The sequence below is a fragment of the Cetorhinus maximus genome, chromosome 3 (genome assembly GCF_964194155.1).
Source record: "Cetorhinus maximus chromosome 3, sCetMax3.hap1.1, whole genome shotgun sequence".
NCBI classification, from domain to species: domain Eukaryota; kingdom Metazoa; phylum Chordata; class Chondrichthyes; order Lamniformes; family Cetorhinidae; genus Cetorhinus; species Cetorhinus maximus.
In genome coordinates, this window is record NC_135881.1 from 116,334,412 (window position 1) to 116,358,346 (window position 23,935).

At 42.5% G+C, this 23,935-nt stretch overlaps 1 protein-coding gene across 2 annotated transcripts in view; it reads left to right on the forward strand.

Annotated features, from left to right (window-relative positions):
• Positions 1–23,935, forward strand: part of LOC144678860 (aryl hydrocarbon receptor-like) — a 214,277-nt gene that overhangs the window by 156,444 nt on the left and 33,898 nt on the right. For both annotated transcript variants that reach the window (XM_078538846.1, XM_078538847.1), the window contains one exon: positions 13,375–13,505. In XM_078538846.1, the coding sequence (XP_078394972.1) occupies positions 13,375–13,505 (131 nt within the window). The remainder of the gene's footprint in view (positions 1–13,374; positions 13,506–23,935) is intronic.

The following is a 23,935-nucleotide window of genomic DNA, read 5'->3' on the forward strand; positions in this document are numbered from 1 at the left end:
GACTCCATGGCCACCTAACTCCCTTAAGCCTGTCCGCCATCTACCAGACACAAGTCAGGAATGTGATAGAATACCCTCCACTTGACTAGATGATTGCCGTTCCAACAACATTCAAGTTTAACATCATCCAGGTCAAAGCAGTTCACTTCATCAGCACCCTATCTACCACTTCACATTATTCACTGCCTCCATTACCAGGTGCATAAAAACACGCCAAGCCTTCTTTGACAGCATGTTTCAAACTTGTGACCTCTACCACCTAGAAAGACAAGAACAGCAAATGCATGGGAACACCACCACCTGCAATTTTCCCTCCAAGCTACACACCATCCTGTCTTGGAATTATATCATGATTGCTTCATTGCTGCTGGATCAAAAGCCTGGAACTCCCTTTCTCACAGCACTGTGGGTGTACCTACACCAGATGGACTGTAGCGGCTCACCACAGTTTTCTCAAGGTAATTAGGGATGGGCAACAAGTGCTGGCCTTGCCAGCAATGCTTACGTCCCATGAACTAATAATAGAAAAAAAATTACTGTAGCCTCATAGCCTATAATTTAGAATATAGTGATAACAATATGAAATACTAGGCTTATATCACATCTACCAAATAAACTCCCTGTCCCTAAGAGCAGAATTTAGTTCATGCTAACGGGGCACTCCCACCGTTTGGAGAACGAGTGGGAGCCCCATGTTCCTTCAGCCTGGGAGGCCCAACACTATTTAAGTGCAATCAGCCACTTACCTGAGCCTCCCACGTGATCAAGCTCACAGTAGAGCGGAAATCCCCAAGAGGCCAGCAGCACTCCATTGCTGGCTGCATCACCGGGAGTGGTGGCTGTTGCCGATAATGCTCTAAGGCCTTTACCAGGGATCATCGCTGGATCCCTGGAGACATAAGTGGGGCGGCGATGGGGAGGAAAAGGGGGGTCAGATGCAAGGGCAGGTGGGTGGCTTTCACTGCCCCCCACTACCTTCCCAATGCCTCTTGAGGGACCTGGCACTAAGTGTTTGTCAACGAAGGACACCCCTGGTGGGCTACTAGCAAACCCAACAGGGTTTTCTGGGTGGCCTTCGTGAGGCACAGGAGGCCCTGCAAATCGGATTGGCTAACTAATAGAAGAAAGAGAGTTGGGATAGGTGGGCATTTTCAGGATGGCAACGTGTAACTAGTGGGGTGCCACAGGGATCAGTGCTGGGGCCACAAGTATTTACAATATATATTAATGACTTGGATGAGGGAAGTGAATGTACTATCGCCAAGTTTGTGGATGACACAAAAATAGATGGGAAGGCAAGTGGTGAGGATGACACAGTCTACAGAGGGATATAGACAGGTTAAGTGAGTGGGCAAAGACTTGGCAGATGAGAAAATGTGAGGTTTTTGGCTTGGCAGGAAGAACAGAGGTGCTGAATATTATTTAAATGGAGAAAGACCGCAGAAAGCTGCAGCACAAAGGGATTTGGGGGTCCCTGTGCATGAATCACAAAAAGCCAGAACACAAGTTCAGCAGGTAATAGGGAAGGCAAATGGAATGTTGGCCTTTATTTCAAAGGGAATGGAGTATAAAAATAGGGTAGTCTTGCTAAAACTATACACGGCACTAGTTAGACCACACCTAGAATAGTGTGAACAGTTTTGGTCCCCTTATCTAAGGAAAAATATACTGGAATTGAAGGCAGTCCAGAGAAAGTTCACTAGGTTGCTCCTGGGTATGGAGGGATTTTCTTATGAGGAGAGGTTGAGTAGGTTGGGCTGTGCTCATTGGAGTTTAGAAGAATGAGAGGCGACCTTATTGAAACGTGTAAGATTCTTTGGGGGCTTGGCAGGGTAGATGCTAAGAGGTTGTTTCCTTTGCGGGAGAGTCTAGGACCAGAGGGCATAACCTCAGAGTAAGGGGTCCCCCATTTAAGACAGAGGTGAGGAGGAATTTCTTCCCTGAGAGTAGTGAATCTGTGGAATTCTTTACCGCAGGGGGCTGTAGAGGCTGGGTCATTAAGTATGTTCAAGGCCGAGATAGACAGATATTTAATCAGTAAGGGATTCAAGGGTTATGGGGGGAAAAGGCAGGAAAGTGGAGTTGAGGATTATCAGATCAACCATGATCTCATTGAATGGCGGAGCAGACTCGATGGGCCGAATGGCCTACTTCTGCTCCTACATGTTATGGTCTTATCCCGTTATATCCATGAGCCACCATTAAATCCCGGTGGGCTCAGGAATAATTGGCTTTAAATAGCTCATTACTGAGCCGCATTGATATCCTGCTGCCAGCAGGCGGGATTCCCGTGTTGGGCACTTTCCACTACCCCACTAACTTCTGGACAGTTTTCCTGCCACAGAGAGTCAGACGCGTATACTCCTACCAATTCTCCAGTCTCTCATGTTTCTACTTGGGCTGGGACAGAGGGAAAATGGCAATATTGAATTGCCACCCATTAAACAGCGCACAAGATTTTCTGTTTGATTGATTTTCAATGTGCTGATGAATTCAAGAGGCAGCAATAACACATTAGTCCTTCCAATCCCAGCCAACTAACAGCTGATCTTCTGTTTCTGGCGGCTGACCTAAATCTGCCAGTTTTCCACTTCCACTTAAATGGAAGTTTGACTCTTGCATCTTAACTGTTACAACATCTCACAAAAAGATCACAGTTTGTTGCTAAACTGCAGTTAAAAAGAATGGAAAGCTAAAGAAGCTAAAAGTCCTGGTTGTCATTTAGATTAATTGTTCTACTACAGGGTGGTTTCATGATTTAAAGTTTGATTTGACTTTGCATGATATAAAATGAGCCATTTGGTCCAGCAAGCAGTTTCCTTCCATTGGACAGTATATAATTTGGTCTATTGTGGACTGTAATCAAACTATGCTCCTGACTGAAAGTTCTGCAAAATTCTCCTTGAGTAATCAAGATAATGGCACAGATTGTACAGTAGTAATGATCATGAAACTGTATTTGCCTTACTTACTCCTCGACATGTGGAGCCCACACACGCACAATGCTTTTCCATGGGGTGTACTGCGCAGGTTTCAGCAGATTACAATCAATTAGAAATCCCTGAGTTGATGGGAACTTGTCCTTTTAACAATTTTAGTCTCATGGTAAAAATCCTTACAAAAGTTGCACCTTGGTGAATGAAGTCTATAACTGTACTTTTAACAGCATACTAAGTTCATTTTTACTGCTGTAAAATCTCTCTGGCCCTGTAAAACTAATTATGTGTGGTATGTCAACTTTCTCCATTGTGATAAAAACCCATATTTTTAAACTAAGTACGTTTTCTTCAAAATTTCCTTATGCTACTTCAGCTTCTGCCTTAATTGCATTCTCTTTAAAATGATATTAAAAAGTGGAGTATAATATGTGCATTTTACTTCTGCTTTGCTCTCTGTGAGAATACCTCAATGTGACTTGGTGCTTGCATTGTTTGATGACATGATTGTGGACACCTTTGAATCAGTGCCAGATTCAAACTAATGTTGTAGGGACAAAGATTGCCAGGTCTTTCTATGCCACTTTCTCCTAGGTCAGTGGGGAATATGGACGCTTAGCTGCTGACTGCATAATCTGGTCCAATAAAATAAGATTCCTTCATTTCTATTCTTGTAACCAGCTGGCTGTTTTTTTTAATTGTTATTTTTCATAATAAACTCTCTATATGGTTATTTTTGAAAACCTTACACACAGATACAACAACAATTTAGATTCATATTATGCTTTTAACTTAATAAAATGTCATAAGGCTAATACCTGAATGGGCAGGTTGTCTTATGAGGAAAGGTTGGACTGGCTAGGCTTGTATCCGCTGGAGTTTAGAAGAGTAAGGGGCGACTTGATTGAAACATATAAGATCCTGAGGGGTCTTGACAGAGTGGATGTGCAGTGGATGTTTCCTCTTGTGGGAGAATCTAGAACTAGGGTCATTGTTTAAAAATAAGGGGTCACCCATTTAAAACGAAAATGAGGTAAAAAATTTTCTGAGGGTCGTGAGCCTTTGGAACTCTTTCCCTGAAAAGGTGCTGGAAGCAGAGCCTTTGAATGCTTTTAAGGCAGATGTGGATAGATTCTTGGTAAACACGGGGTGATAGGTTGATAGGTTATCGGGGGTAGGCGGGATGCAGATTTTAGGTTACTATCAGATCAGCCATGATCTTATTAAGTGGCAGAGCAGGCTCAAGGGGCCAAATGGCCTACTCCTGCTCCTTGTTCATATGTTCACCGAAGCAAGCTGAAACAAAGCACATAGGACAACGTTAGGGCAGATGGCCAAACGCCTGGCCAAAGAGGTAGGTTTTAAGGAGCATCTTAAAGGAAGAAAGAGAAATTAGAGAGGTTTGGGAAGGGAATTCCAGAGTTAAGGGCCTAGGCAGTTGAAAAACGGCTGTCAGTGGTGGAGCAGTTAAAATTGGAGATGGACAAGAGGGCAGGATTAGATGGTAAAAGCAAAAAACTGTGGATGCTGGAAATCCAAAACAAAAACAAAAATACCTGGAAAAACTCAGCAGGTCTAGCAGCATCTGCGGAGAGAAACACAGTTAACGTTTCGAGTCATTCAGATTTGAAACATTAACTGAGGATTAGATGGTAACAGATAACATGGAGGGTTTGGGGATGGAGGCACTTAAAATGATAGGGAGGGTGTGAGGCCATAGAAAGATTTGAAATGAAGGATAAGAATTTTTAAATCAAGGTGTTGCTTGACAGGGAGCCAATGTAGGTCAGCGAACATGGGTGATAGGTGAACTGGACTTGGGGAAAATTAAGACAGGGACAGCAAAGTTTTGGATGACCTCAGGTTACAGATGGTAGAATGCTGCAGGCCAGCTAAAAGTGTATTGGAATAGTCAAGTCTAGAAATAACAAAGGCGTGGGTGGGGGTTTCAGAAGCAAATGAGCTGAGGCAAGGGCAGAGTTACAGAGGTAGAATTAGGCAGTCTGAGTGATGGCTTGGATATGTGGTCAGAACCTCAACTTGGTATCAAACATGACACTGAGGTTGTGATCAGTCTGGTTTAGTAGCAAACAGTTGCCAGGTAAGGGTATGGAGTCAGTAGCTAAGGAACAGAGTTTGAAGTATGGACTAGAGGCAATGACTTCAGTCTTCCCAATGTTTAATCTGATGAAATTTCTGCTTATCCAGTGTTGGATGTCTGACAAGCAGTCTGATAATTTAGCAACAGTGGAGGAGTTGAGAGAGGTCGTGGTGAGGTGGAGCTGGGTACATATGAAAATTAATGATGTGCTTTCAGCTCATGTCACACAAGAACAGAGTGCAGATGAGAACTAGGAGGGCACCAAGGATAGATCCTTGGGGACACCAGAGGTAACAGTGCATGAGTAGGGAGAGAAATCATTGCAAGTGATTCTCTGGCTGCGATTAGATAGATATGGATGGAATTGGGTGCAGTTCCATCCAGCTGAATGACACTAGAGAGGTTTTGGTATCAAAGGGTTCAGACAGGTCAAGGAGGATGAGGAAGGAGGTTTACCTTTGTCACAGTCTGGTAGGGTGTCATTTGTGACCTTGAGAAGAGCTGTTTCTGAATTGTGGCAAGGGTGGAAACCTGACTGGAGTGATTCAGTCATGAAGAACCAGGAAAGATGGGCACAAAATTTGTAGGCAACAATATGGTCAAGACATTGAAGAGAAAAAGAAGGTTGGCGATGGGGTGGTAGTTTGCAAGGACGGTGGAGTTGAGGGCTTTTTTTTTGAGGAGAGCCATAACAAGGACAGATTTCAAGGAGAGAAGGTCAGTATTTAGAGTGAACCATTAACAATATCAGCTAGCAAGGAGATTAGGAAGAGAAAGTGGATGATCAGTAGTTTAGTGGGAATAGGACTGATGGAGCAGAAAATGGGTCTCATGGATGTGAGCTCAGAGCGGGCATGAGGGGGATAGGAGAAAAATTAGAGAAAGATGTGAATTCAGATCTTGAGCAGTGGGGAGCTTTTCAGGAAGTTTCGCTTAATGGGCTAGTTGAAGGGACGGATGTGGCAGATCAGGATGATCCCGATCTTAATGACAGTGAAGTCCATGAGCTCCATTTTATTATTGTTGGAGGTGAGGATGGAGGAGATGGGAGAAGGGTTTAGGAAGAGCATTTGCAGTAGAGAAAAGAAGCCTCAGAGTATCTTAGCATTCCAGGATGATCTTGGAATAGTGACCATTCTTAGCAGGTAAGAGCAGCACCCAATAGTGCTTTATGGCTAAACCAGTTGTCCACCATATCCTTTCAAGCCTGTGTCCCTTGAAGATATGAGAGGGGAGACAAGGGCCATAGCAGGGGGAACAACCAGAGCAAGAGCAAGTAATGGTTTTATTAGGGACAAAGTGGAGGTGAGAGTATAGTTCACCAAATCAACTGCAGGAATGTTCTGATGAATGGAGAGCCAAAGGCCAGATAGTTGGGATCTTGAAAGTTAAGTCCTAAGTAAATTGGAGCATTTTTTCCCCCAGTAGCATGGATGGGGTATGTGAATGGAGAGCGATACAAGAAAGTGATCCAAGGTCAGAATGCACAAAAAAATGGAAAAATATCAGGCTGATCAATCATAAGCTAACTAAACATAGTGCAAGATACAGGGCAGGATTTTTGGATGGTCAGGTGGGCGGGCCCAGGAGCGGCCGGTAAACAGTCCGCCGCCCGCGATTGACCCCTGACTGTGATTTCACGCTGGCTGGCCAATTAACAGCCAGCCAGCGTGAAACGCGCATGGAAAGGCTCAGCACTGCTGGGGTGAGAGCGAGAGAAGGGCAAGCGCTGAAGTCTGCGCATGCATGGGGTAGCGCACAATGAAAGCTCCCTGAAGGCAGGGAGCTGAAGAATTTTAAACTCAAAAATAAAGATTTGGAAAATCTGAAAAAATGTCCCCACATAGGACTCACTCATATTAACATAAACATAATTTTTATTATGTCAAAACATTTTTAAAGTTAATGTCGGAAACCTCATCCCGCCCGTGGATGAGGTTTCCTCAAAAATGCAAAGGCCACCTGGCCGATTCACCCGCCTGCCAACCGTAAGGTTTGATGGACAGTGAAAACCTTAGTTAATACCTTAATAGGCCTCTTGATTGTTGGCGGACATACTGCCGACACTTGCGCGCGCCTGCAGACTGAAATGTCACGCAAATGCACGATGACGTCAGGGCGCTTGCCCAACGTCATCGCACACTATTTTACACCCAATCGGGTCAGGCGCGCCCCTGCCCGCGGGATGTAAAATTCTGCCCACAATGTAGCCTAACCCCTCGTGGTGCTGTTTCCTGGGTGAGAGGATGAAAAACCTGTGGCAGATCAGCCTAAATACTGACAAAATTGCTCTCTAAATCTCCAATGCAATTAGCCAAGGGTTCAAGAGATAGCAATAGCCTATAAATTCTTATAACCCCAGCTAGCTAGCAGCTAACCTACTGTAATTGAAAATGCCCTCTTTGAATTCATTTTTAACAAAAAAGCTGTGGTGGGTTAGCTCAGCAGGCTGGATGGCTGGTTTGTGATGCAGAGTGATGTCAAAAGTACAGGTTCAATTCTTGTACCAGCTGAGGTCATCCATGAAGGCCCTGCCTTCTCAACCTTGCCGCTTGCCTGAGATGTTAAACTCACCACCATTCATCTCTCTCTAATGAGAGAGCAGCCTATGGTCCTCCAGGACAATGGTGACTTTCGCTTCACTTTGCACATTTTGGTAGTTTTTTTTTCCCAAAGGATTGTGACTTTGTGAAAATAAATACTCCATGGCAGCTAATTTAATTCTTTGCTCCAGTGTTTATAAGCATATGTCTAGTTTTACCATCCCTATCCTGCTCAAATAACCTATCCAACCAGAATCTATCCAATCACTTCATCACTCTTAAAACCTCGATCCTATATTAGATATAATTCCTCTTCTGAACCTGAATGTTTTTTCCTAAAGCTATTAACCTTAAATGTTTGCCTTCCCCGTGACCATTTCATAATGCTTGTGTACCTTAAAGGAATTATCAATTATCACCCAGGCCCCTCCCTTGATCCATTAACTTCAGCCAGTATCCCCTGCATGGTATAAGCTTCAACCAGCTGCGTGTTTCCTAATTGAATATTAATGCAAAATTTTCTTAAGATTTAATTAACATGACATCATCTGCAAAACTATAATATTTAATCTCATTTCTGTGCTTGTATTGACTGCCAGGTTACCTACATAACAAAAGTGACTACTTTTCAAAAACCATTCATTGGCAATTAAATACTTAGTAAGGTAAAAGACAAGTTATTTTTCTTTCTCTGTCTTTTCTATCTCTATTTTGCTCTTTTTCTCGCTGTTTCTCTCCTGTGCATCAAGTGATATTGTATATCGTTTCTGTTATTTATAGCTGACATTTGCATTGCTAATGCTATATCTTTAAACAATTGTTTCGGCCACTTATATACCAACACATGCCTAGTTAAAAATGGTTGCAAAAAATTCACTTAGATTTTCATCAGAATTTTTCTTATCACAGATTTCATCTAAAAGCCCACTTTTCCTTGACACTGTTGATGACCATATTTCTATATGCATTCTGTTATTGAGACCCTTAACGTTGTGATACTTAAAAGTAACTCCTGCAGCAAATTCAACCATGTATTTCGTCACAATTCACAATTGCTAACTGTATTTATGATCAGTGTCCTAAATATAGCCAGCAGACACATCAAATGTAAACTGAACCCAGGTTTAGTTGTCAATGTGGGGAAAAAAATCAGAAGAAATTTCATGGTTTCCAAGGAATCACATAATAGGGGTGCTGTCTGAAAATGAATATTAATTTTATCACTCCAACCTCATACCTACTTAAAATCACAACAAACTATTAGAGTATGGTTTTTATACACCTATGATTTTGTTAAAAATAATTAATTGCTTGAAAAAGAGGAAATTTAAAGTGTATGGATGGGATTAGCCGAGGTCACTCTCAGAGAAAAATATTGATGCAGGTGCAATGGCCAAATATCCTGTGTTGATGCTCTAATATTCTATTACAAAGGTGTCAGCGAGTGACCCTACACTGTTTGCAACATTCCGTCTATCAATAGTCCTCAAGAGCTGCTGTCCTGCCTTGCCCTTGCCTCAAAAATCTTACTCGAGCCTTGGCAGCAGTTTTGTATAAGGGCTGGATTATCATTACTTCGACATTCATTGGCACTAATGATAGTGTTGGCTACAAGATCAAGATAAGCTGACCTTAATTTTGAAAATCTATGTTTCCTAAGTTATAAAACTGCTGCTTTTCTGCCTACAAGTGATAAATTTATTTTGTAATTCTCTTTCCAATCTGTCACCATCATTGAAATTTTAAATCTGAAAAGGTTGTTCTTGTTAGAAGGAGGAACTGTTTTGATCAGTATTATTTCTTTATAAAAGCACAAAGTTGGGCAGTATTGGAGCAGGCACTGCTTATACATGCCGTGCAAATTTCCTTTCCTTTGATATTTTTCACCCTCCCAAAGTTGGAGTTCACACCAAATCATTATTGCTCTCAACAATTAGCAATCAGTAAGGATTCCAGAAAGGAGAATGGTGAACAGTTAACATTTGTAAGGAGATAACTGTCTAAAAATAATTGTGATACATTTCTATGATGCCTGATGTTCAGCACCTACACAAAGATGGAAAGTTTAAATGGTTTAGAGTCATTCAAAGTAAATTAAGTAAGTTACATGGAATTCAAAATAGAGTATTTAATATAGCATGTTATGACCTTTCAATAATAGTTTAATTTATTTTCTGAGAGATCACTTAATATTATTTTGGACTCATGTTTGTAGACTTTTATTTTGGAATCCCATCGAATTTTGTCCACACTCCAGAGTAAACTCGCTTGTATAAATGTGCCTTTTCATAACAGCTGCTGGCTAAATTAAGCGCAGATCGTAAGCTTCAAATCATGCACCACTACTTTAGAAACTGTAAGCTGATCCAGTAGTTGAGCCAAGTAGATTACTTGAGCACAACCACTTCACAGTACACTAAGCACAGCCAGTTATGTGTGCTGTCACAAATAAGATTCAGATGTTAGTGTAGTAATGATGAGCCTCATTTTTACAAAACTAAGCTGTTTCAAGAAAGTGTGTTGATCTGAACTGCTCATCTTCTGTTTCTGTATCGACCCTGGACCCAGCCATTTGGTCATAACCCTTGTATGCACTGGGGATGGCATTTGAAACTTTTTTGAAAATTACCGTCCTGTACCTAAAGATAGACCAAATTACCACGTGGAAGAAGAAAGTGCAAGCACAGTATAGCTATATGTGCCTTGAGCAGCAGAAATACCAGTGCCAGCCAAATATGCAGTTAGTGCAGCAGTTTTTGCTTAGCAACAAAAAAAACTGAAAGCATTGGAAGCGTGTAATAGGTCCAGCAGTATGAGAAATCAAAGATTGGCCCATATATTGATACAATTCAAAAGGGGTGGGTGAGAGAATAGAAGTAGTGCATATATTATATATTATTTTATTTATATATATGTTATATAGAGTAATGTTTGATTCCTTTTTGTCAGTATATGTAATATATCCACAGACAAATACAGCAGAATTTGTTGCATCATTCTACTCCTGATTCCTTTTTAAGCATTTTATATATTCTCCTACCCCTTTTTAAACTGTATTAATTTTAGCCTCTGTTTGCCTCTTCTAGTGCAAAGTAAAATTTGTACTCGAAACAATATCTTGCCTGTTCTCTCCAAGAATGCTGATTCACTTGCTGTGTGTTTTCAACATTTTTCTGTTTTTGTTTAATGGGGAGGACGAAGATCCTGAGCTCTGTAACATTAGTGCTGCATTCTCTTCTACACAGATCTCATTGGAATTCAATGCTTGGGCCAGTCCACAAATGTTTACCCAGGATATCCTGGTTTTCAGGGCATTCTTTATCACGCTCATTAGGCCAAGAAATTAAGGTTTCCTCCTCTATTATGCTAATTATTTGTATTTTTTTTCTACCATTAATGTTCCCTCAACCTTAGACTCTTTAAACAAAGTAGTACAAAAGAAGTTCATCAGAGTACCATACATTATATAATTGCCTTGCAGCCATGTCATACAGGTACGAGTCATATATTGAAAGGACTTTAGGTTCAATATACGAGCCTCTAATTCATATTTCTACCTGGTATTATTTTACACGCTCAGAGTGAATTTACTAAATTCAGAAACTTAAGCCAATGCTGTCCGGCAAATTTTCGTGAAGAAATATAACATTGTTATGAGCTGGCTCCCCTCTATTCAACCTCCTCGGTTGGTCACAGCAAAGGCTTAACTTTATTTTTATGAGGGTGTGCCTTTTCCAATTCAGAATGTGTTTTATTATTTAAGCTGTGAGCAGTAAGGAGCCAATCAAACAAGGTTTTCTTGAGCCAACGAAAGAGAAAATATATTAACCACTAAATCCAAGAAAAATAAAAAAAAGTGATGTCAAGCATTCGGTCCCCATGCAGTCATTAGGGTTCACGTGCATACATGCGTGTACGCACATGCACACAGGTATCAGAAATAAGGGGAGTCCATTTTTTTAAAAAAAGAAAAGAATATAGTTAAGTGTCTTTGATTGTCCTTTGAGGTGTAGATTTTGAACATTGCAGCTGATTTCAATTAGCTTGTTTCTTGGATGCGATAAGATGTAGAAGATGTTGCAATTATTATGAGATCTATAGTTTGCTGGTATGTTTCTGATGGAGTTGGCTTCTCAAACCAGGTGACGTGCTTATTCCAAAAGAGAGAGAGCCTTGACTTGTGAGAGGAAAGTAGGGAGCTTGTTATTGCATCATTAGCAGCTTTTCCAGACTACTGACCACTTCTGTCTTTAGCAGCTTGTGTGCTGTGTTAAAGAGATTTCAAAATGATTACTTCAGTCACATGACCCCTCTCTCCCCATAATGATTTCAGAAGGGGTCTGTTTATCTTTTGTCTGAACCAACTTTTGCTTTTCTTTCAGGGATGGGGGTGATTAAATTCTGTAAAGTCCCAGCCATTAACCCCCTGAATGAGTCATTATCCATCTTGGTGAGATAGGAAAACATCTTTCATTTAACTATTGTTCTAGCAGACATTTTATAGAAATGTAAATGTTAGGTGCAGTACATTTTTCAGTAAATGCTTTTGAAGTAGTTCTTGACATCCCCCAGTGTGAAATTCCATGAGAGTGCCTGGGCATACCTGAATTGTAATTCACATTAGAACTTTCCAGGAGTTTGTCAACTTGCAATGTCGGATGTCAGGTGACTTGTGGCAGCCATCTTAAGTCAGTGTCTTGTCTTGTTTTTAAAAAGTCCTTTAAACAGTTCAATCTATGCTAGGCTAGCCAGTGAAATTACAGATGGATATACTCATGCACAAGTCATGTCATTCTGCCATTATAATTAATCATGTATTTGTGGTATTTTGTCATTCTGCATTTGTTAAATTGTTCATTCTTCGTATTGCTTTTAATGCCCCAAGTGTCATCGGCTCAATTGTTAGTACTTTTGCTTCTAAGGACTTGAGCACATAATCTAGCCTAACACTTAGTTCAGTCCTAAGTGCTGCATTGTCAGAGGTGCTGATTTTCAGATGGGACACTAAACTGAAACCTTATCTGCCTGTTCAGATGGACACACAAGACCACATGGCACTGTTTAGTGTGCTGTATTTTGAATCAGTTTACATTTGGTTCTTTTCAAACAGTGGCAAGTAATAAATTGAATTTCCAGCTTTCAGATAACTTTCTGTGCAGTAACTTCATGCTATGTCAAAGTAATATTGGTGCATTTTTTTACTCTGTTGTCATTAAGCTTTCAGCTCAACATCTGGCATTAATTCTGCTCCATGCTATAACTTGTTTGCAAAGAACTTCTATTTTTAACTGTTAATCTCTGTTTTCTTGAAAGCAATGTCCATAATCTTCAATCAACCCATTAGCTACTCTGTGAAGGACGGAACTAAGATAGTAGAATAACAAGGATAACAGATACTTGGGGATGATCAAGTCAGGAATGTAATTATTTTTGCTATCACCTAAACCCAAAAATGAAACTGCATAATACTTACCACTCTTACATGTCCTTTTATTCATGCTGTGGAAGAGAGGGAGGTTTTTTTTTTATGGAGTTGTTTCTTTGTCTTTTGGTACTGATGGATGAAATCTGCATTTGTTAGATTGCCATGCAATCTCTGGGAATTTACAAATGATTATATAGCATTTAATCTCAGGGCAAAATTATGCACTGATGACTTTGGATGGCTACTATTATTTACATAAGGAAAACTTTTCTTGGAATACTTCTTAAACTATGTGAAATAAACAGAATTGTTTTTCTTCAGCTTTCATATTCTAAATCTCTTTGACATGTAACATTATCTTTCTTTCAGGTGAAAATGGCCTTCCATTACCAATTACCCATTACAGCCCTGAGCAGCTTCCTCCAGAAAATTCACCATTTTTGGAAAGGAACTTTGTATGCAGGTTAAGATGTCTCCTAGATAATTCCTCTGGATTTTTGGTAAAGTTATTTTTGACCTTTTTTTCCCTTCTCTGTTCAACTTTCACATGAAATTGTTTAATAACGAAACATATTTAAACCATAGCCACTTAGTCCTGTGTCTGATATAATTCCAATGTCCTAAATTGCAAATCACTTGATTTAGGATATGTTGTAATATAATGGTAATAGGTGCTCAGATAATTCCATATTCCAAACAAGCATGGCACTCGGCAGTTGATCATATGGTAGAATTAATGGAAGTTCACAACATAAAGCATTTTGAATTATTTGATTGAATATTGCATTGCAGAAGGCTCAGTTAACAGATTGATGAGGATACATGTGGTTTCAACCTAATATTCATTTCTGAATGAACATATTAGCATAAATTATGCAATAATTTGTTTAAAAATATACCTTAAGTGCTTCTAAATCTTTTGAAAGATACAATGGCCAATAGTTTTCTGACAAAATAATGATGGGCATAATAGAACTCACTATTATTTATGCACAAATGCTACAGAAACTGTAGGTGAGGGGAGATGAGTCGGAAAGTTCATCCAAGATGCGCAGCTCCACTGTTAGCATTGAGAAAGCAGCATCTCACTCCAAAACGAATTGAATGGAGTGATGTTGCTGCATTTACATCGTAGACACAGACTAAGCTCAGCATAGAAAGTTGAGTTTTGTCCATTTCAGTCTAAGTACCCTTTAAAAGATGTGATAAGTGTTAGTTACTGCAAACCAACCTCTCACTGAAAATTAACTTTACAAATGTGGAGACTCATTTCTTCAGGTTTTAATTGCTGTTGAAAATTTTAAATGATTTTCTTTTCCTTTGTTTCATTCCTCTTTCTCTCAATCCAATTTTTCTTCCCTCTCTTTATTTCACATTTTGTATCTGATTTGCTATTGAATTCACCCACCCGTGTCTTGGTCTTTTCAGCAGTCTTTCAGAGTGGTTATAGTAAGTTAGGGAGCGGTCAAGGGTCACCCCAGGATAGATGGGAGTCGGATCATGTTGCAGTTTTTCTCCAGAGAAGGTGCCATTTAAGGCGTTGTGTGCCTTACAATTTTCAAGATGGATACAGAGACAATGAGCTTGGTTGGGTTTAGATGCAGTCGCCGCTTGTAGAAATATTCAGCCATTTTTGACAGGCCAGAGTTTAGCATGGTTTCCATATCCTGGAAAGATTTTGCCTGCGTTGTGAAGGCAATATCGTCAGCATAAATTCATTTTTGGGATGATATGGTGGGCATGTGACTTAGGTAGATGTTAAAAAGTGTTGGTGCCAGGACACACAGAAAAAAGAGTGGAGGTTAAATGACGAAGGGGACGATGGTACAAAACAAAAGAGGGGATCATGCGACAAGTAAAACAAAAGATAGGTTTTGAGGAGGTGAAAATGGGAAAAGCAGAATCATCACCAACTGCTTCCATCCAAAAACAAATCATAAAACACAAAATAGAATAGGGGCAGAAGTTATGATCTAGAAGGAAAGAAGTGAACTTGGGAGGGGGAGGAAAATGTGAATAGAGAGCGATTCAAGCAAATGATCACAGATTACTTCACTAGCAATGTAACAATGAACATAGTACAGCAAGATTAGATGACAAGATCAAGCAGGTGGCCATATACGTGGGTGGGCCATGTATACTAAGGTGGGCCATGTATACTAAGGTGGAGATTTAGAGTGGAAAGGAAGGCAGTAAACTCAGAAGAGAGAATAAGAAGAGTTGAGATGGAGGTTGAAATCACCACGGATGAAATCATCACTGATGAGAAGTCGCTCAGTATAGTGGCTGACGGAGGAAAGCAGAGATGATATGTCTGGTGAGAAATTTGAAGACATATTTGGGTGGGTGGTACAGAACAGGAGTTTAAATGAGAGGCTTGAAGGGTGGAACGAAGTTTTCCTCCTGGGCAGGAAACAGAGGTTGGGACTGTATCCGGGTCCTGAATCTACCTCCCAATAAACATTTATTCGTCATGATTTTCAAGGGGATGCCCCCTTTTAAATTGGCCTAAAGATTGGGATGATGGGTGGGCTGTCAATGGTGGAGGATCAATCAGAGGTCTCCCAGCTTGAAAGGAACAGCAGACTACAATAGACAGTAAGCAAATGAGAGAGCACTTCAAAATGAAGGTGCCCTCTTTCCAACTTCCTGCGCTCCGGATGTTACAGCCAGGTCTCCACTATGAGTGGAGTGGGGACTCGTCTATGGGGCTGCCTGTAGCGGTTTCTGCACCCAGGCAGGCAGGAGGGCCCTCCCAGCGCCTAAACTAGCCCCGCCACCTGTGGGAACCTGCAGCCCAACTGGAAAATCCCAGGAAGCCTCCTTTAATTGGCCTTGATGGTTACTCACCACGTGCTGCAAAATTTGCTTGGAGGCAGGGTGGAACAGGGAACCTGCATGCCAGCTGGTGGGGCTCTTTTTTTAGATCCTGCTCACCTCCAATCCCAGCCCCGGTAGGGGCTAAAAATCCAACCCAAGGGCTGCAACACTGCTGTGACAGTTTAAACTGGACAGTGGATGATATGGCCTGACGGAGCACCGTCATTAAGGAGAAAGGTGTCACCAGTCCTCAACCCTGTCTTTACTAGGTCATAATGTCAATGTGATCATCCATAATAAACTCTTGGATGTCAAGGTCTTTATTACTAAGTGAGCTACATTCTGGAGGGAGATGCTGAGTGGGGACAGAGAAAGACAGTCTGCGGGCAGAATCAACAGGGGCAGACTTGGAACGATGAGAGGGATGGGAAGGAGTTGAGCATAATTAGCCCCCAGCAAGTGCAAAGGGTGGGGAGAGAACAGGATGGGCAATTGGGGTATGCTGCTCATTCAGAGGTAGCGCTGAGTGCCTTGGTGGGCCTTTCTAAGAAAGACGAGAGGCACAGAGTGAAGCTCTAAGATTATTTAAGAGGGAGTTAAAATTGAGAAGGCGGCATGAAAGCAGGAAAGATGATGAGTACTGAAGATTTGTATTTTGTGAGGGTTGATTACCTGAGGACATAGATGGGAACGGAGGCAAGATAGCAGGAAAGAATAATGAGAAAAGGGGAGAAAGGAGAGCAGATATCCATTGTGGCAACCAAAACACAAATAAAAGGACACGAGGAAAACCTTCAGTTGCAACGGCAGGAAGGTTACAAATTAAATCAAAATAGCTGTTTCTGCACCCAGGCAGGCAGGAGGGCCCTCCCAGCGCCTAAACTAGCCCCGCCACCTGCGGGAACCTGCAGCCCAACTGGAAAATCCCAGGAAGCCTCCTTTAATTGGTCTTGATTTCTCCTTGACTCAATGATCAACCCCTTATCCTGAGGATATACCCCTGTGTGCCCAGCCAAGAAAAATAACCACTCAGTGTCTACCGTGTCAGGTCCCTCAAGAATCTTACATAGTTCAATGAGATTGCTTCTCAGTCTACTAAACTCAAGAGACGATAGGCCCAGTTTACAAAGCCTCATTCCATGGGACAACCCTCTCACCCCAGGAACCAATCTAGTGAACCTTTGCTGTACTGCCTCCAAGGCAAGAATATACTTCCTTAGATATGTTCAGCGCCATTCGTAACTCCTCAGATACTGAAGCAGTCCATGTTCAAATGCAGCAAAACCTGGGCTGACAAGTGGCGAGTAATATTCACGCCACACAACTGCCAGGTAATGACTCTCTCCAACAAGAGAGCATCTAACCATCGCCCCTTGACATTCAATGGCATTACCATCACTGAATCCCCCACAATGAACATCCTGGGGGTTACCATTGACCAGAAACAGAACTGGACTAGCCATATAAATACTGTGGCTACAAGAGCAGGTCAAAGGCTAGAATCCTGGGGTGAGTAACTCACTTCCTGACTCCGCAAAGCCAGTCCACCATCTTACAAGGCACAAGTCAGGAGTGTGATGGAATACTCTCCACTTGCTTGGATCAGTGCAACTCCAATAACACTCCAGGAGCTCGACACCATCCAGGACAAAGCTGCCTGCTTGACTGGCACCCCTTCCACAAACATTCATTCCCTCCACCACTGATGCACAGTAGCAGCAGTGTGTACCATCTACAAGATGCACTGTAGAAACTCACCAAGACTACTTAGGCAGCACCTTCCAAACCCACGACCACTACCATCTAGAAGGACAAGGACGAGGGCAGCAGATGCATGGGAACACTACCACCTGGAAGTTCCCCTCCAAGCCACTCACCATCCTGACTTGGAAATATATCACCATTCCTTCACTGTCACCAGGTCAAAATCCTGGATCTCCCTCCCGAACAGCACTATGGGTGTACCTACACCACAGGGACTGCAGTAGCTCAAGAAGGCAGCTCACCACCACCACCTCAAGGGCAATTAGGGATGGGCAATAAATGCTGGCGTAGTCAGCATCGCCCACATCCCTTAGAATGAATTAAAAGTTTTATTTTTTAAAAATATGAAGACCAAAACTGTACGCAGTATTCCAGGTGTTGTCTCCCCAAAATTAATATAATTGTAGCAAGGCTTCTTTATTCTTGTAGTCCAAATACCCCTTAGTCCAAATCCCCTTGCAATAAAGGCCAACATGCCATTTACGATCCTAATTGCTTCCTGTACTTGCATGCCAACTTCTAGTGTTCCTTGCATGGGCACAACCAAGTCTCTCTGAACATTAACATTTAAAAGTTTCATGCTTCTCTATTTTCACTTCCAAAGTGAATAATCTCTCACTTCCCCACATTATATTCCACCTGCCACCTTGTTGCCCATTCACTTAATTTATCTATATCTCCTTGCAGCCTCTTACATTTCCACCTAGTTTTCTATTGACAACAAACTTGAATACATTACTCCCTGTCTCTTTGTCTAATATAGATTGTTAATATAGATTGTAAATAGCTGAGGTCCTAGCACTGATCCTTGTGGCACTCTACTAGTTACAGCCTGCCAATGTGAAAATGCCCTGCTTCTCCCTATTCTTTGCTTCATGTCCGTCAACCTCTTCTCCATCCATGCTAATTTATTACTTCCAACTCGGTGAGCCCTCGTCTTGTGTGTTAACCTTTTTGAGTGACACCTTCTCGAATGCCTTTTGGAAATCCAAGAATACTCCACCTACTGATTCCCTTTCATCTACCCTACTAGTTATCTGTTAATAGGATTCACACTAGTTGAAGTCAAAACTAAGACACAGCCTTTCCTTGCTAAGAGAGTTTATTAACTTGTTCAGAATCAACACTCCTCCCATACACCCAAGGGTCCCAGCTATCCAATATTTATGTGTTCAAGTATCCGTCACCTGTTTCCCTTAACAATATAATTGATATTAACAAACCTTAACAATGTAATTTTTAAGACATTGACAACATCCTCAAAAAACTCTAAATTTGTTAACACTATTTCCCTTCTGTAAAATCATGTTGTGTCTCAAACTATGATGATAATAGATACCAGCATTTTCGCAACAACTGATGCCAGGCTAACAAGCTTGTAGTTCCCTGTTTTCTCTGACTTCCTTTCTTGGACAGAAGGCAGCTCACCACCACCTTCTCGAGGGCAATTAGGAATGGGTAACAAATGCTGGCCTTGTCAGTGACGCTCATACCAGAACAAAAAAGAACAGTGGTGTTAAATTTGCTAACTTCCAATCTGATGGAACCATTCTAGAACCCAGGGAACTTTGGAAAATCATAACCAGTACATCCACTATCTCTGTAACCATCTCTTTTAGTTTTTGGCTTACAGCCTCTTAAGTTTCTCTAATACTTTTTCTCTGCTGATATTAATTACATTAAGTGCCCCACTCTTATTCAGCCCTTTGTTACTCTCTCTCTCTCTCTTGTATGTAATTTGTTTCTTCTATGGTAAAGACAGATACAAAATATTTGTTCAACATCTGTGCCATTTTCTTGTTTCCAATGATAATTTCTCTCAACTCTGCTTCTAAGGGATCATGGTTTACTGTAAATAATCTCCTTTTTATATACTTGTAATGGCTCTCACAATCAATTTTTATATCCCTGACTAGTTTATTCCCATATTCTATTTCCCTTTTTTAATCAACATTTTGTTTGCCCTTTCCTGGTTTCTAAAACTTTCCCATTCACTCCTCAGGCTTGCTACTATTTTTCAAAACATTAAAGGTCTCTTCTTTTAATCTAATATTATCCTCAACTTCCCTAGGAAGCCACAGATGGATTTTTCTTGCTGAATGAACAGAATGTATTCTTGTCAAACTTTGTATTATTTCTTTAAAAGTCTTCTACTGTATATTTACCACCATGCCTTTCAATCTATTTACCCAGTCAACCTTAGCCAGCTCTCCCCACATACCTGTGTAATTACCAATGTAATTGGCTTTGTTTAAGGTTCTTGTTTTGGACTTGAATATGTTAGTCTCAAATTTAATATGGAATTCAGTTTTTTTTTCCCAGAGGCCCTTTTGCTATGAGATTACTGGTATCAGGCCAACTGGCCTATTGTTCCCTGTTTTCTTTCTCCCTCATTCCTTGTAGCAGTGTTACATTTGCTAACTTCCAATCCACTGGAACTGTTCTAGAATCTATGGAATTTTGGAAATTCATAACCAGTGCATCTGCTAATTAACCCTGCCTCATTGCACAATACTAGATCTAAAATCCCTTTGTCCCAAGTTGTTTCCACAACGTATTGTTTTAGGAAGCTGCAACAGACCTTTGCCAGTCCATATGAAGATTAAAGTCTCCCATGATTATTACATTGCCCTTGTTACAAGCTCAAATTATTTATTGTTTGATGTCCTGTCCAATAGTGTAACTACTGTTAGGATATCTATAAACTACTCCTCCTAGTGTTTTATGACCCTTGTTATTCCTAATATCCACTCATATTGATTCTACTTCCTGATCTCCTATTCATAAGCTCTTTGTAGCTGGTCTCATGATGGTAGCATCACAAAGTACCTGATGCCTGAACTGATGCTGTGGCTCTGTTCAGGAGTAATCGGCCCCTCTTCAACTTCTGTCTGACTCTTCCACACTCATATGATTCACCTGGCTGTGCCAAATTAAAATCTGCACCTTTTCATGAATAGTGAACACCTGAATTTTGGCTAGCACTTGATTCAGATGGCAATGTTACAAAGTGGGCTTGTTAGTGAGAGGGTGTAGTTTGTTTCTAAGATTGTGGCAGATGTATGAGAAAAGGACAGGTGAACCAATGTGCGTGGATGCATGGATGGTCCATGGCATACAGTAACTGCTTTACATTTGTACAGAGAAGGTAGTCATAATTTCATAGGGCTAGAGCATCCTACTTTCCTCCAGCTTATGCAGCACCCATATCATGTAGAGTTTCCCATTTGGTGACTTCCATAAGCCCAACTTTGCTAGTTTAGGACTCTCTTGATTTCCTGTATTTCATTCAGGAGACATTTTATTATAAAGAGAAGATAGATACACATTGAATATGGAAATAGCTTATTCTGTGTATTTTAGGTAGCAGCACAGTTTTTTGGGGCAGAATTTTACATCCTGTGAGCAGGCACGCGTCCGACCCAATCGGAAATAAAATAGTGCACAATGACATCGGGCGAGCGTCCCAACGTTATCGCGCACTTGCGCAATATTTTGCTCAGTGGGTGCACGTGGGTGCCGGAGCGGTGCCCACCATTAATTAAATGGCCACTTAAGGCCCTTAAGAGTCCAATTGAATGGGATTTTTCCTTGCCTGTGCGATTTTGCACTCATTGCACGGGCAAGCAGCCAAACGACATTTTCACAAACCTTGCCCAAATGCGGGATAAAAAGGGTCAGCAGCATTGCCAGTGTGAATAGTGAGGAGCTTTGGAGATAGTTTGCTGCTGGTTGCTTATTGGTACTTGGCAGCCTCATGTCTGCTCAGGGCTTCATTCTTAGCATTTCCAGGCTTCATTTCAGGACTCATTGCCGTCTGCAAGGCCCTCAGAGTATTCAGTCTGTCTGAGCGAGCCAGAAGCTTTGCAGCGATTGCTGGGTTCCCCCGCGTCCAGGGTGCCATCAACTGCACACATGTGGCCATCAAGGCGCCAGCAGGTGAGCCGGGTGCCTTCGTCGACAGGAAGGGCTTCCACTCCATGAACGTGCAGATAGTGTGTGATCACAGGGTGCAGATTCTGCAAGTCTGTGCAAGGTACCTTGGCAACTCCCACGATGCTTACATCCTCAGACACTCCCAGGTACCGAGGCTCTTCAGTGCTCCAGCCTGACTGGATGGATGGCTGCTGGGTGACAAGGGCTATCCATTAAAGAGGTGGCTCATGACACCTCTCTGCCACCCAAGAACAGAGGCAGTTATAATATGAGTCGTGCCTCCACAAAGGTGGAAATAGAGAGAACCATAGGTCATAAGATGCGCATCCGATGCCTGGACCGTTCAGGGGGTGCACTACCATACCCCCCAGAACGGGTGTCACTAATGGTGGTTGCATGCTGCACTCTCCACAATCTGGCACTGGCAAGGGGGTGCTGATCCACTGTTAGGAAAGGATCTTAACACAACTGCACAAGCCACAGAGGATGAATCCAGTAGTGAGTCAGAAGAAGAGCACAGTGAGGAGAACTCCTGAGGGTGTAGAGACAGGCCACAGTAACCTCCAAGGAGGCAGGGACACCAGGAACACTTTGATCCAACACTCCTTCATCTAGGCTACCAAAGATCAGCTTCAAACACATGCCAGGGCTGTTGCCTCCATCCCAGATGTCTGAAAGGATCCTTTAATTTGAACAAAAAGAACACTCAGTGCCAGTGCAATAAAATTCAGAGCCACTTATGTCCAGCATTACGTACTGGCGTACCCTACACCAATAAAATAAAAAGGTGAAACGTACTCAAGCCATGATGACAACAACAAAATTTATCTCATTTTGACAATTCCAAACTATTTAAATAAACTTCTCTGGTCTTTATTCCTAGACCAGTATAGATAGAGTAAACATAAATGAACATAAAATTACCCATGACCTGTCCCACTCATGCTCATGGTGCTTTTAACTTACATTTGCGAGTGCTATGTGTAGGTGCTCCCCCGTCGCTGGAAACGGCCTGCTGACCCTGCTGTCTTGTTGGCCTTGATGACCTTGACAGCCGTCCTCTGGCCAGCGGAGCCCCTACTGGCTTAGCCTGGGAGGGAGCAGCCAGTCCCACGGCGGGTATCTCCCCAGTCGCCGCAGTCTCATCAGACGCCACAGTAACTGGCAGAGGGTGGAGGAGCTGCTGCTGTCATCCAGAGCGCCCTGAGAGGAGCCCACAGAGATGGCAGGCAGCTCGTGCGCCAACATGAGGTCGCTCTGGACTTCCCTGCACATCATTGGTGAACGGGCACCTAGCTGGGATACTGGGTGCCTCATCCATCTCCCACACGGACACTGACCACCTGAGGTCAGTGCCTGTGTGTGGGTTTGCAGGCCCAAGCGCAACCCCAGGAACCCCTGATTCTGTCCCTGGAGCTGCCTCTCCATGAGAATCGCCACTCTCTCAATGGAGGAGGCAGTGCGCTCCACCATGACGGTCAACGCAATGTTGATACTCCACATGGACTACTGCACAGCAGAGACCATGGCACACATGCCCTCATGGATCTCCACCAGATCCTCCTCCACATCTCGTTGGACAGCCAGCATCAGCCGCCTAATGGACGACTCCAGAGGCTCATAATCAGCCTTTGACTGCGCATTGTTTGGTCTCCAGCAGTCCTCTGATTGCTGGCGCCCTGGGCGCACTCTACCTCCGCCTGCACCTCTAACAATTGTGAAGTACCCTCACCAATGTGCACCGAGACGCTAGCCACCTCTCTAATGCCCACCAAGGTGCTGGTATCTGCCTGCTTCAGAAAGCGGGTATGACACAGGTGCAAATGATACCCAGTGGCCTTCCGGCGTCAGGGGTGACCTTTCAGGCTCCGAAGAGCGCACGCCTGCTGGTGAACCTAAAAGGGAGAACAAGGACATGTCACTAGTTAAAGTCATCACACTGTCACTGTGCATGCCAGGCACACTGGTGAGACAATGGAGATCTGCATCGTGATGCCATCGTCGTCCAATGATCAATGGGGACTCCAGGTTCGAGGCTCACATCAATGAAGAGACTACACAAGAATGGTTACCCAATCCAAAAGTCTCATCTCTGTGCACTGCGCTCTTACCTTCGTCTGGCACCCCTGACTCTCTACGCCTGGTTGCACGTGGGACGTGCTGGCTCTCCAGCTCCAGGGCGTCTTGCTCGTATCTCGAGGGGATTAGGAAGCTAGCGGAGCCTCCGCCAGTCCACAACCTTTCTATTTTGTTGTGGGCTGTCTTCTCCTGAAACAACAGAGGAACATTGATTCGTCCACTCTGTACCTGCAGCACCATTGCAGCCTGGCCAACCCCAGCTGAGGAGCACCTGGCTGGGCACTTCCAAGTCGTGGCCATCGAGCCACAAGGCACTCAGCCCAAGCAACCA